The following is a 12,658-nucleotide window of genomic DNA, read 5'->3' on the forward strand; positions in this document are numbered from 1 at the left end:
TTTATGCCTCTCTTGACTTTGGATTAAGGATTTGGATCCAGGACTTATTTTGAACATCTTATTTTGTACATCTTCATTGTAACCCTAGCAAGGGGATTTTTGTTTTCTTTCTTCAACATTCAAAGATTGTAATTGGCATGTGTGAGTGAAGTCGCAGAGCAATCTCCACAGAGGCAAGTGAAGTAGACGCATAAACTTTCTCCAGAGCGAGTGTGGGAGACATAGAGCTATCTCCGTTTGTATTTTGGTTTGATCTCCACCGTTAAGGGGTGGGTGAAGTGGAGTAGGTCCTTGGCTTGGACCGAACCACTATAAACACGGTGCACTCACTTCTATCTTTCATTCTCTTTATCTTTGTTGTGCATTTGGTTTTATCTTTCTTTTTTTTGAAATGGCATTTGGTTTTATCTTCTTTGTGGTTTGAGTTTTGCCATCTTGTTTTAATTCCGCAATTGTTTTTGGCAAAGTTTTTAAGACCCAATTCACCCCTCCCCCCTCTTTCTCTCCTCTTGGGTTGCCATACCCTACTATGAATTTTCAGATGCTTTCCTCTAATCTCAGGTGTGTTTGAGCCAAGTTTTCAAAAAAGCTACATCTACTAGTTGGTTCAGACTCTTTAACCAAAAGGTATAACTAATGCAGTGTCTTGAATCTGATGCGAGTTACATCACAATAATTATTTTCCATCCTTTGACTGCCCTCTATCCAAATTCCCCATAACAATATGGGAGGAAGAATTCTAATAATAAACTTGAAAAGAGAATCAGTGTTCTTGGACATTCTTAGCCAGTGTAAGAGACTTTCTTCTAAAGATTGAAGATAAATAAAAGGAATGTCAAGGACATTAGAGAACACATAGTTCACATGCCAACTTGCTTTCTATAAAGATATGATTTATATCTTCAAAGCTACTTTCATCATAACAGTTGCACTTAGATGCAAAGGCTATGTACTTATATTTTTGTTTTTGGATGACGTAGGATGTCCCCACCCCCTTCGGGAGTAGGACTAGTCCCTACGGATACGCGCAACGACCCACTCGCCACGTGTATCAGGTAACTCGAGGGGGGATTCGAACACCCGTCACCAGGGAGCATACCCGTGACTTGTGCCGAAGAGCCAACACCCTGGTGGGTGAGGCTATGTACTTATCTTGAACTCTGGAATCTACCAGAATAGCTTTATGCATCAACCTCCACATGAAAGTACTTATTTTGGTAGGGATGAAGTCTCATAGAGCCTTAGGGCATTGGTTCTACAGCATCCCAAATCAAGTTTCACACCGTCTTAATGGAAGCACATGGGAGCTCTTCAAGATAGTGAATTACATGCAGCACCTAGTATGTATAATCCTTGAAGGGATTTTCCATACAACAAAAGTTCATGTGTCTAACAATGTTCTTCAATGAACCTTTGCAGCTTTAACCATCAGCACCCACTGATTGCAGTTTCAACTGTCTCGGGAAAACCCATCATCTTTGGCATGTATTAGACATTTTTTGGTGGATCTCCTACAGAAAAGTTGGAATATATACTTTCAAGTATATGACCCAGATATATAATATAATATTGGGAAAAATACATTTACACCCCTTCAAGTTTCTGACACATTTAACTCTAACCCTGACTTTCAAAACGTGACAAGTACACCCCCTGAGGTTTCAATTTGTATAAGTTAGACCCCCTTCGTCAACGGTCCGTCAGTTTAACCTGACGGAAAGACTGAAACTAACCTGGGTTAGGATTTTGAGGACAGAAATACCCTCATCACTGGTTTTAAGCCATTTGCAAAGAGATTAGGGTTATGCCATTTTCTTCATCACCGCCGCCGTTGCAATCTCCGGCCACCGCCGCCGCTATCTCCGGCCATCGCCATCGTCTACCCACCTCGGTTCCCCACCACAAACAATGAAACCCTACCCCATGGCTACATCAAACCACACATTTCAAGAAAAAAAAACTGATAAAGACAGAAAAAGGCCCTAAAATATTAGGGTTTCTAGTCAAAGCATGATAATGATGTGAATGAAGACAAATCAAACCCTACATCGAGGGTTTGTGTTGATAAATAAATGAGGGTTTGAATCATACCCTAAATTTTCAGTTTTCAAGTATGAAAACCCTAATTTTCAATTGAGGAAGACGAGGGCATTTTCGTCATTTCCGCATCACCGTCTACTCCGTCACATCAAAAAGCCCCATTGTAACTTCAGGGGTTGTACTTGTCACGTTTTGAAAGTTAGGGTTAGAGATGAATGTGTCAGAAACTAGAGGCGGTGTATCTGTATTTTTCCCTAGAATAATATATGGTTGCTTTGAAGTAGAAGACCATAAAATATATAACAAAAGTTGGATTATCTACTTTCGAGTATATGACCCAGATATATAATAGAATATTACATGCTTATTTAGTAGTAGAAAGCCATAAAATATATATTAGCATATTCTATTTTTCATCCCATGGATACAGGCAATCCTAAAATTTTCCTGGAGATGGCTTAATCTGTGAATTATTTGAGATCGAAATGGGTACTATAAAGTACTTTAAACATGTTGATCCATGTAAATAATATTGGGGTATAACATTATAAGCTCCTGGACAGCCTGATTCTTAACAGCAAGAAGCAGTTGGCGAGTTATCGATTGACTCTGTACCTAGTAATATTATTCCTCATTGTTGGCATTGCAAAATGGAACAAAAGCAGACAGTTTTTAGTTGGCAGAAGCATTTCCAAAACTTTCAACCAGCGAAGAGTGTGAGTGTGAGTGTGTGTGTGCTCGCGCGCACACGTGTGTGTGTGTGTCCCGTGAGCGTGTTCGGAGGTCACAAGCAGCTGTTGTCTATTTATCATGGTTTTGTGACATTGATAGATGATTTCCCAAATTAAGATGGATTATTTTTGTTGAGGCATGTAAGAGATGCAGTCTATTCAGTTTCTGCAGTTGGTCCTGACTCGGCTTTGCTGGTGCAGCTAATTATGTAGCAAATCTCTTCAGAGGTACGAATATTAATGGTGCTACTCACTGGCGATCACAATTCTATTCATCTTCTCTGTTTGTACAATATAATTGAAACTGTTAGAGCATTAATTTTTGCTAGAATCTGGACCAGATAAGACAATTCGCTACCTTAGTAATAGACCCAAGTCACATCCTCATGTAAAAATCTTCTCAACATGTTCTCAAATCCTGTATCACAGCATTCACGTACTTCAAAACATTTAGATTATTTGGCATTGTCCATCCAGTAACATACTAAATTTGTGTTTCCACCTTTAACTATAATTTTATTTGGCTACTTTGTTCTGAGCTCAATCCATCATGGCACTAATCACAGCAGGGATCAATAAACAGCAAATGCTAAATGAAAAGTGAAATTTCAGTTCCCTAGTAACCAGCGCAGGGTAGAAACATTCAGGTCCTGCATATCATCCCACCTCACAAACCAAAAAGAAAGAAAAAAGAAAAACACAGATCATAAAGCAGGGGTTGTTTATGACAGGATGATGGAAGATCATAAATAATTCCTACTATGAGTAAACAATCATAAGCCCCTACCACAATTAGTAGCTTTCATAATTGCATTGCTAAGAAAGGGTACTGTAGAACACATGGTTGCTACCACCTGGATGAAAATGTAGCAGAATGAACCCAGCAGTTAATGAATAATAGATGACTATTTAGAGAGAGAAATCCATGAAATAAGATAAATGACAATAACACTGCAAATTCAACAATGGACAGTTATCTAAACCAACACTAGCAAACTAGTGAGGCTGATCCTTTTTAATCTTCTTGCAAAATAACCCATATCTATTTGTTCATTTTCTACAACAAGAGGATTTTATCTTAATGATTATAATAATCTATTAATTAAACTTAGCAAATAATAATGTACTTTTTATGATGAATCACATTTTGAAGTATTAAGTATACAGTCCATATATACTGATGAAAACAATAGATTGCAACAAAAAGATGATCCTGAAGTAGTGTACTGGTACAAAATTCCTTTTTTTTCGAAGGGTAATAGAATTCATTCCAACCAAGTTAAAGCCTAGGGGACAAGATGTCTCTAATGTAAGATACATGAAAATCATACCGCAAACAAAATAATAGAGAAAACAGAAAAGAAGCAGCAGGTCCCAAGTATGAAGAAAGCATGCCGATGGACTATCAGGCAGCATCATGAGGTATGTGGAGATTAACTTCGACTGATGCCAAATTCACTCCATCTTTGCCAATCAATCCGCTTTTTCATTGGCAGATCTTCTCATGTGTTAGTACTTAGGACATATAATGCGCACTGAGTCATGGATTTCCCCAATAATATCTTCTAGCCTCCAAGGCCCCGTGCTCTCGTTAGTCACGCGTACAAAATTCCATGACACTTGAGAATCAATAATTTCCAGACAAAAAAAAAACTCAGAGAGTCGGATAAACTTCTTTGATCATTATGATCATACACAGATCTATATCCATGTAATGACACGTACAAATTGATATTAAGAAAATAAAAAAGTGAAGCTTCTGAGGTTTTCAGGGAAACTATCTCTGGATGAGGAGCATTAAGTCCTGATTCATTTCACAGACCAAATGAGTACAGAAATGCATATCTTCTTTTTTTATTTTTTTTTGGGGGTAGGTAAGCTGGGATTGAACTGCTGACCTCTAGGTTGAAGAGCATAGCCTTTGAGCTAGAGGCTCAATCCCAGAAATGCATATCTTCAATATCTTCTTCAATGTTTGGAAATAGAACTGTATTGAATAAATGTACAAAAATGTGCAATTTGATGCACCCTCAAGCTGCAGTGAAGGGCCAAAACCAATCTCAGGAACAGCAGAGCTTTATAGGGTCTTCCTCGAGAGTCAGATATGCAAAGTTTCATCACTTCTTTTCTTTTGGGAAGGTAAGCAAACTTATATATGAGAAGTGGGGAAAAGGTACAGCAGTCAATAATTTAGCATTCTGAGATGCAGTAGTCTTTGCTTCTAGGGAAGAATAAGATAAAGCTCTAGCCTCCTGCAGGATATGAGCTATTGACAATCCAAAACCTTGGGGGACGACAATTTTGGACCATTGTTTTAGGAGTCTCGATGGAAAATGCCACATCTCTAAGATCATTGCCACTAAGAGAGAATCAGACTCAAGATATATGCAATGGATTTGCTACAATGTAAAATATGTGAGGCCTTCTTTTATCATCTTAGCTGTCTTCTTTAGCTTTCAACTTGGAGTTGCCTAGTGAAAGCATCATAATCTAGATTTGCTAAGTGAAGAATCATCTAAATTATGCTCAAAGTCCAGCAATATTTCACTGTGAAGTGACAAAAATGGGGACTTCAAGGATAGTTGCAATCGTACCATGTGAAGACAAAACTCGCCAACAATTTTTAAAGTCTGTATATGTTTTCACAATGAATATTTTTTATCTTAAATATTTAGAAAAAGGGATTCCCCTGACATTTCTATTCCCCAATATTTTTCATAACATTGCCAGGGAAGTGATATATTCGCCCTCTTTTCTTCCTGGGCCACCCAATCTTTTACACTAGAAGGGGGTAGCCCAGAGAAGAAAGGATCGCATATATTATTTCCCTATTGCAATATTACCCCAATAATTTCGCTATATTATCAGAATATCATCCCTATATTTTCATGAGATTACCACTTTAATTACATCTATCAGTTTTTAAGCACCTTGCATGTAATGATTTGTTTTCATTTTTTACTTCATAACATTCCATGATATTTTCTGGATAATATCTTGAAGAAAACTCAAAAATTGAAAATCTACTCATAAATTCTCAAGTTGGGAAAGTCAGAAGAGAATATTTTATCTCAATATGTAATAACACATCCTCTCATCATTGATATTGCTTTGTATGTGTTGAAGGGTATTTTAGTTACAATCTTGTGTAACACCCTAATATATATATATATATATATATATATATATATATATATATATATATATATATATATATATAATGTAATGGTTCATATTCATTGACGCTCACTTTCTCCCATCTCTTTCTTCTCTCATACTTTATCTTCTTCTTTACCATCAACATCAACATGGTACCAGAGCTCTAGGCTCTTCCTTTCTCACACCAAAAAAAAAGAAAGAAAAGAAAAAAAAAAAAGGGGGAGAAACCGAATGCTCTAGGGCCGGCCATCACCGCTGTCGTGCATCCCACCGTCACCGGCCACCAACCATCGTCTTTGACCCGCCGCAGCCGGTCACCGTTGCCACCTTGCGGCGTCTTTCCTCGGTCGCATTGCTGTTATTCCGCTCCTACCGGGCGATGTAGTCCCCGCCCCCGCCGTGGGGTGCCATCTCCATTGTGTCGGGTGGCTTCTGTAATCGTTCCCGCCTCAGCCGGACAGCTTCGTCTCTGTTGGTTTAATGTTGTAAGTGTTCACCATCATTTGTGGATGTTGTAACTCTATATGTTAGTCTTCCATCCTTTGTTTATCCCTGGAAGCCTGCATTTGGGACTGGTTTGGTGTGTTGATCGCTACGAATAATGTTGTTTTTTGAAGTTTGTATGATTTGGAGACTAGGCAGCATGTGTCACCCTCGTTTAATCAGTCAGTTCTATGAAGTGATCCTGTTCTCTTCTTTGTTGGTTGCCCGTAGTTGTGATTGGTGTTTGTAATAATCTAAGAATACTGTGGTTATGACTGTCTCCATCGGTTCTTCCTCTATGGAGAATCCGAATATACAGATGACATCCATCTAGTTGGAATGATAGAAGTACTCACCATGGTATATGCCAGTTGAGACTTTTCTCCTTGCCCGAGGAAAGGTTGAATATATTGAAAGGGATCCCCCTAGCAGTGACGATAAGTCGTATGGTAAGTGGACGCAAGAGGATGCAGTGATCAAGACCCTCCTGTAGAATAACAAAGAGCCCAAGGTTGCTGGCCCTTTTATCTATCCCCGATCATCCGAGGACATTTGGAAATGGGCAGAAACCTTGTATCTAGATGTGAACAATTTGACTAGGATTTATCATGTCTACTCAAAGGTCCTGAATTTGAAGCATGGAGATAAGTCAGTCTCGGAGTTTACTCCTGGCATGTTAATCTATGCAAGCAGCTTTATATGTATATACCTTTCGCCACTGATACCACAGTTTTGGCTAAGCGTCAGAAGGATTTGCGAGTGGTGCAGTTTCTGGATACATTGGGGCCGAAGTTTCTTCCCATATGTCAGCAGATAGTTGGTCTAGAGAAAATTAGGTGTGGAGTGTCAGGTACCCAGCTGGTTAGATCATCTTGTCTGTCAAGATCTGATTGTTCAAAGAAAAAGAATGACATTTTGAAGGACCAAAACACGGAGGTGAATATCATGCATCCTAGTTTTGGTAGTAGCATTTTTTCTGTTTTGATAATGTGAATACCCTACGTAAACATAGAAGGCAAACTGAAAGTGCCTTGGAAAAATAACAACGTAGGTGCAACCTAAAGCACACAATGTATTTTCATCATGAGGCCTACTGGTCTGCCAGGAACATCAAATTAATGAGGTAGAAAATACTCAAGACAGCCTCTTTGCAAACATGTTTTAAATCAAAGTTGCCAGAGCAGGAAGTGAAAGAGGGAAGTGGAAGCGGAAAGCGAAGGCTCTCAAGAAGGTGGGAAGCGGGAAGGGTCGGAGAATTTTTTTTAATACTTAAATATTTAAAAAAATTAAAGAATAAAAAGTACTAAAAAAATATAAGAAATAATTATATGAACCAACCAAATATTAAAAAAACACTTCTTATTAAAAGATCTAACATTTACTTAAAGGAAAACCACTATCAGCTGAAATGCCTATGTAGAGCAGTCTGTTGACAAGTGGCTAACAAGATGAAAAATATTTAGAGACCAAATTATGAGATTTTTTGTACCGGACTTTTGAGATTTAATAATGTTTGGACATGATAGAATTTATGAATTTTTAAAATTGGATAAATACCCCATCATTTGGAAGTTAAGATTTTGACCCGACCCGTTTTTTCGAACTTTGTACTAGAACTGGAAAGTTGACTTTTTATCCTTCTAGATTTGGGTCTTGAAACTATTTATAATAGATTCAAATGGCATTCCCTTATTTACATGTAAATTTTAAGTAAATGGGCATTTACTTAAATGACTTTACATGTAAATCGTAAGAAAAGCAAATTAAGAGGACCACCAAGAAGAGAAGATGACTACAAAGAGACAAGCAGGGTAGATAGGAAACACGTTTCCTATACAGTGGGAATCGCGATTCCCATAAAGTGGAATCATGTTTCGCAGATGTTTCCCACAATTTCGAATCAGGACTCCCAATTTTTGGGGAATCGTGATTCCCTAGTCCAAGTAACGATTCCTGCTTCCTTGTTTTAAATCACCAGAACCAAATAAGTGAGAGTGAATAGCTTTAAGAGCATAGCTCACAGGGACTTCACTATGCATATCCAGCAAGAGTAGTGTTGGTGGGAAAATTGATGGTGGAGATGATGGAAGAATGGAAACGAGATTCTTCAAGGCGCATTGTCGCTTTCCTTGAGACAATATTTGCCCCCACCAATTGTGTGCAAGCGGAACCACGAATTCGCCTCCAAGAGACAATAAAGCCAGGTGAATTCTTCAGCAATCGTTTGTTGACGTTTTGAACTAAACGGCAACAAACCCTGAATCACCTTCGAATGACATGTGAGATCCTAGTGACTATTTCTGCAGAATAACAATAGACTAGAACTAAAATGTTCTAAAAGACAACAAAAGATGAATTTAGGGCCTGTTCAGTTGCGACGCGGATTTGGAAAAGAAATGAAAAATGGGCCCCTTTTCACCGGAAAGTAGCTTAAATGGTCGTTTAGTTGACGGGATACGGAAAGCGGGAGGAAAGCGCGAATCTCACGTGGAATCCGAGTAATCTGACGTGTGAGGCCCATTCCGCTTAAAAAAATCCGACTAAAATGGTCGGATTTGTGTTACTTTCTGAGACTTCGGTCAAAATCGAAACGCGTCTCTCGTTCTTTACTCTGTTTGAAGCCCTAAACCCATTTTCAACCCTTGACACAGAGAAGTCGCGATTTCCACTCTCCTGGCTTAGCTGCAAGATCCAAACCGGCTGCGAGTCTCCTTCTCCTCCACTCCTCCTCAACAGGTAAGACTCATCTCCTTCTCCTCCTTCCCTCTTGCTATTTTATTTTTATTTTTTGGATTTCCCCTTTCTTCTCCGTCCATCGCACGGCCTCCACTCTTCTTGGATCTACGGGTTTTGTTCGGGTTTATATTTTTGTGCTATTTTTTGCTATGTTGCTTTAATCTATACATTCTAAACCCAAGTATTGTTGATGGATCAATGTTCTTTGTTCTATTTTCCTACTTTTTGTCGCATTTTTGCTGTTTAATCTTGGTGTTTTGCTGTTTGATTATTTTTTTAGGGTTTGGATTTTAGGGTTTGGATTCTGTTTTTTCGTTTTTAGGGTAAGGATTTGAGGGTTTGGATTAGGGGTTTGGGTTCGGTTAAAACCCCTAAATTTTGACTATATTTTCTGATTTGGTTTGGTTTGGGTTTATTTTTAGCTTTGATACATAATCAATGGATAATGCTTACGCTTTGTCATCCTTTTGATTTGTTTTTTAGGTGGTTGGCGTCCTCATTTGATTTTATTTTTTAAGAACTGTTCAATCACTTTTCAAGTAATCAATATTCACACTTAATTTGCTTCTTTCCATCTATGTTAGATAATAAATGTATTTACGTAGATGTGCTTGCATGGTTTATGGATATATGGTTTTATGGAGGGAGAGTTTATGGATGTGTGATTTGTTGAGGGTTTTATGGAGGGAGGGTTTATGGATCTATGGTTTATGGAGGGTTTTATGGAGGGAGGGTTTATGGATGTGTGATTTGTGGAGGGTTTTATGGAGGGAGGGTTTACGGATCTATGGTTTATGGATGGCTTTGATCAGTATATTTTGGGTGCTTTGATCTCTAGTCTTTGGGGCTTCAAACTGTCTATATTTTGAACTAGCTTATGGTAGCATTTCCTCTTGGGATATGGGTTTTGGCAGAAGGTTTTGGATTTAGGGGATGATACATGTAGCCTCTTTGTTTTGAGATTCACTGATCTCTTTGTTCTAATCATTTACCTTCATCCTTTCATTTATTTTTGTTTATTGCATTTGATTTTTCAGATCGAACACTATCTAGGGTGAATGTTATATTTGATTGTTTTCAATTTTGATGGTAAATGTTGGTGAATGTTCTGATGGCTTGGATCTAAATTTTTAGGATCTTATTTGTTTAGGCTTTTGAATCGGGTTTGCTATCCTTTCTTTTGCAGGTGGTCACCCTCTCATTTGATTTTCATTGTCAAGATCCGTTCCATCATTTCCAAGGTAATCAATACTCACAGTTATTTTTTTTCTAGTTCTATTTAGTTAAATGTATTTAAGGTAGATGTGGTTGTGTTGTTTGGATGTGCTTGGATGGATGGATGGATGGTTTATTGAGGGGTTGTTTATGGAGGGATAGGTTATGGATGGATGGTTTATGGAGTGGTTGTTTATGGAAGGATGTGTGATTTGTGGAGAGTTTTATGGAGGGAGGGGGTTTATGGATGGTTTTATGGAGGGAGGGTTTATGGATATGTGATTGTTTGTGGTTGTGTTTAAGATGCCTTGTTTTTTATTGTGTTGTCATTTCCATTGAGTTATTAACTTCTTCTTTAGAGTAAGATGCCCCGTCGTCCTACAAGGAGGAGGAAGAAACAGTTGATGCGAAGAGATGAGTTGAAGCGTAAGAATGAGCTAGTTGGGCAAGCAGTCACACTACTAATGGCTGGTGCTGCTGCTATATTAATACTTTGGAAAGAGTACTACGAAAAGTATCTTCTCAGAGCTCCCTATGAAAGCAATTACTTAACGCGTCGTACGTTCATTTCTTTTGTCATCGATTCAGATGAACATTGTCATAACTTGCTACGGATGAACATCAGCTGCTTTCGTCAATTTGTTGAAATATTTAAACGGGCGGGAACCCTACAAGATACAATCCATTGTAAGGTGGAGGAGCAAGTTGCCATCTTCTTGCATATTGTGGCACATAATCAGAGGGTTAGGACTATTAGAGCATGTGCTAGACGTTCAGGGACAACTGTTTCGAAGTATTTCAACAAAGTACTAAAGGCAATTTTGGGTATGCAAGATTTCTTCATCAAACCACCGACAGGTGAGACACCATCGCAGATTGAGGGGAATCCAAGGTGGATGCCATATTGCAAGGATTGCATCGGTGCAATAGACGGGACATACATACGCGCTAAAGTACGTATTGAAGACAAACCTGCCTACTTTTGTCGTAAGCATTTTATAGCTCAAAATGTTTTGGCGGCCTGTGACTTTGACTTAAAATTCACGTATATCCTAGCCGGATGAGAGGGTTCGGCTTCCGACTCGAGAGTGTTAGCGGATGCATTAACAAGGGCTGACAAGATTCCACTTATTCCAGGTACATTGTATATGACATAGTTACATTCTAGTAAACAAGTTCTCACTTATTACTAGTTGCTGATATAGAATCTTTTTTTATTTGTAGCAAAGTTTTACCTCGCCGATGGCGGGTACCCTCTCTTACGACATTTCATTACCCCGCATCGTAAGACCGCATACCACCTAAGTGAGTGGAGTGGGCGGCGTCCACGGACTAGTAATGAATTGTTCAATCATAGACACTCGTCCTGTTGAAATGTCATTGAGCGCACATTTGGCGTCTTGAAGAAGCGTTTCAATATTCTTAATGAAGAACCAATGTACAATATCGAGAAGCAGATTGACATCTTCTTAGCATGTTGTTGCATCCATAATCATATTCGGCGTTTCACGCCTAATGATTCAATACTAGAAGATGTGGACAACTTTCTAGCTAGACAACTCTTGCTACAAACTGTGGAAGATGAGGACATACCACGAGATCCTCCTCAATCAAGGGATGATGACAAAAGAGGAGGAGAGGAAATTAGAAACACGCTTACCACACAGATGTGGAATGATTTCAGTTGACGTTAGGGGATTATAGTTTCACTCCATATATGGTTGGAGTAAATTTGTTATGTTTTCATGGTTATATGACTCTTTTACTGTTTCGAGTAACTTTATTATGTTCTGATGGTTGTATGTGTGTTTATTCAAGTAACTCTGTTGTTATTAGTGTGATGGATTAAAATTTTGAAGGAAGATAGTAGCTAGTTGTTTTGGATGATGTATGCTGTATCTTTTGATGGTTGTATGTGTATTTATTCAAGTTGTTATACATCTCAGGTTGTTATATGGATGTATGACTCCTAACGAACATATATGTGTATATTGAATCAGAATGACAACTGCGCCACAAACCTCGCAGAAGAGGGCGAAGAATGTCATTTGGAATGACCAAATGGACAAGGTGCTCGTAGATACCCTTCTAGTTCAAATCGCAGAGGGGTACAAAATCCCAAATAGTTTTAAGGATCATGCTTATGTAGCTGCGGCCTGCAATGAATGCCTTTTTCAACCTCCAACTCAATAAGGAGCACATAAAAAACCGCATCAAGACTATGAAAGAAACATACAAGAGTGTTTGCATCATCCTCAGTAGAAGTGGTTTTGGTTGGGACAATGACACCAAAA

At 38.5% G+C, this 12,658-nt stretch overlaps 1 protein-coding gene across 1 annotated transcript in view; it reads right to left on the reverse strand.

Moving 5' to 3' along the window:
• HINT3 (histidine triad nucleotide-binding 3) overlaps positions 1-12,658 on the reverse strand; it is a 60,247-nt gene that overhangs the window by 11,854 nt on the left and 35,735 nt on the right. The window contains exon 4 of the mRNA XM_077371733.1: positions 3,559-3,625. Within this exon, the coding sequence (XP_077227848.1) occupies positions 3,559-3,625 (67 nt within the window). The remainder of the gene's footprint in view (positions 1-3,558; positions 3,626-12,658) is intronic.

Source organism: Tasmannia lanceolata, unplaced genomic scaffold, assembly GCF_043159265.1.
Source record: "Tasmannia lanceolata isolate RefF3 unplaced genomic scaffold, GAP_Taslan_0.1 ptg000037l, whole genome shotgun sequence".
NCBI lineage: Eukaryota > Viridiplantae > Streptophyta > Magnoliopsida > Canellales > Winteraceae > Tasmannia > Tasmannia lanceolata.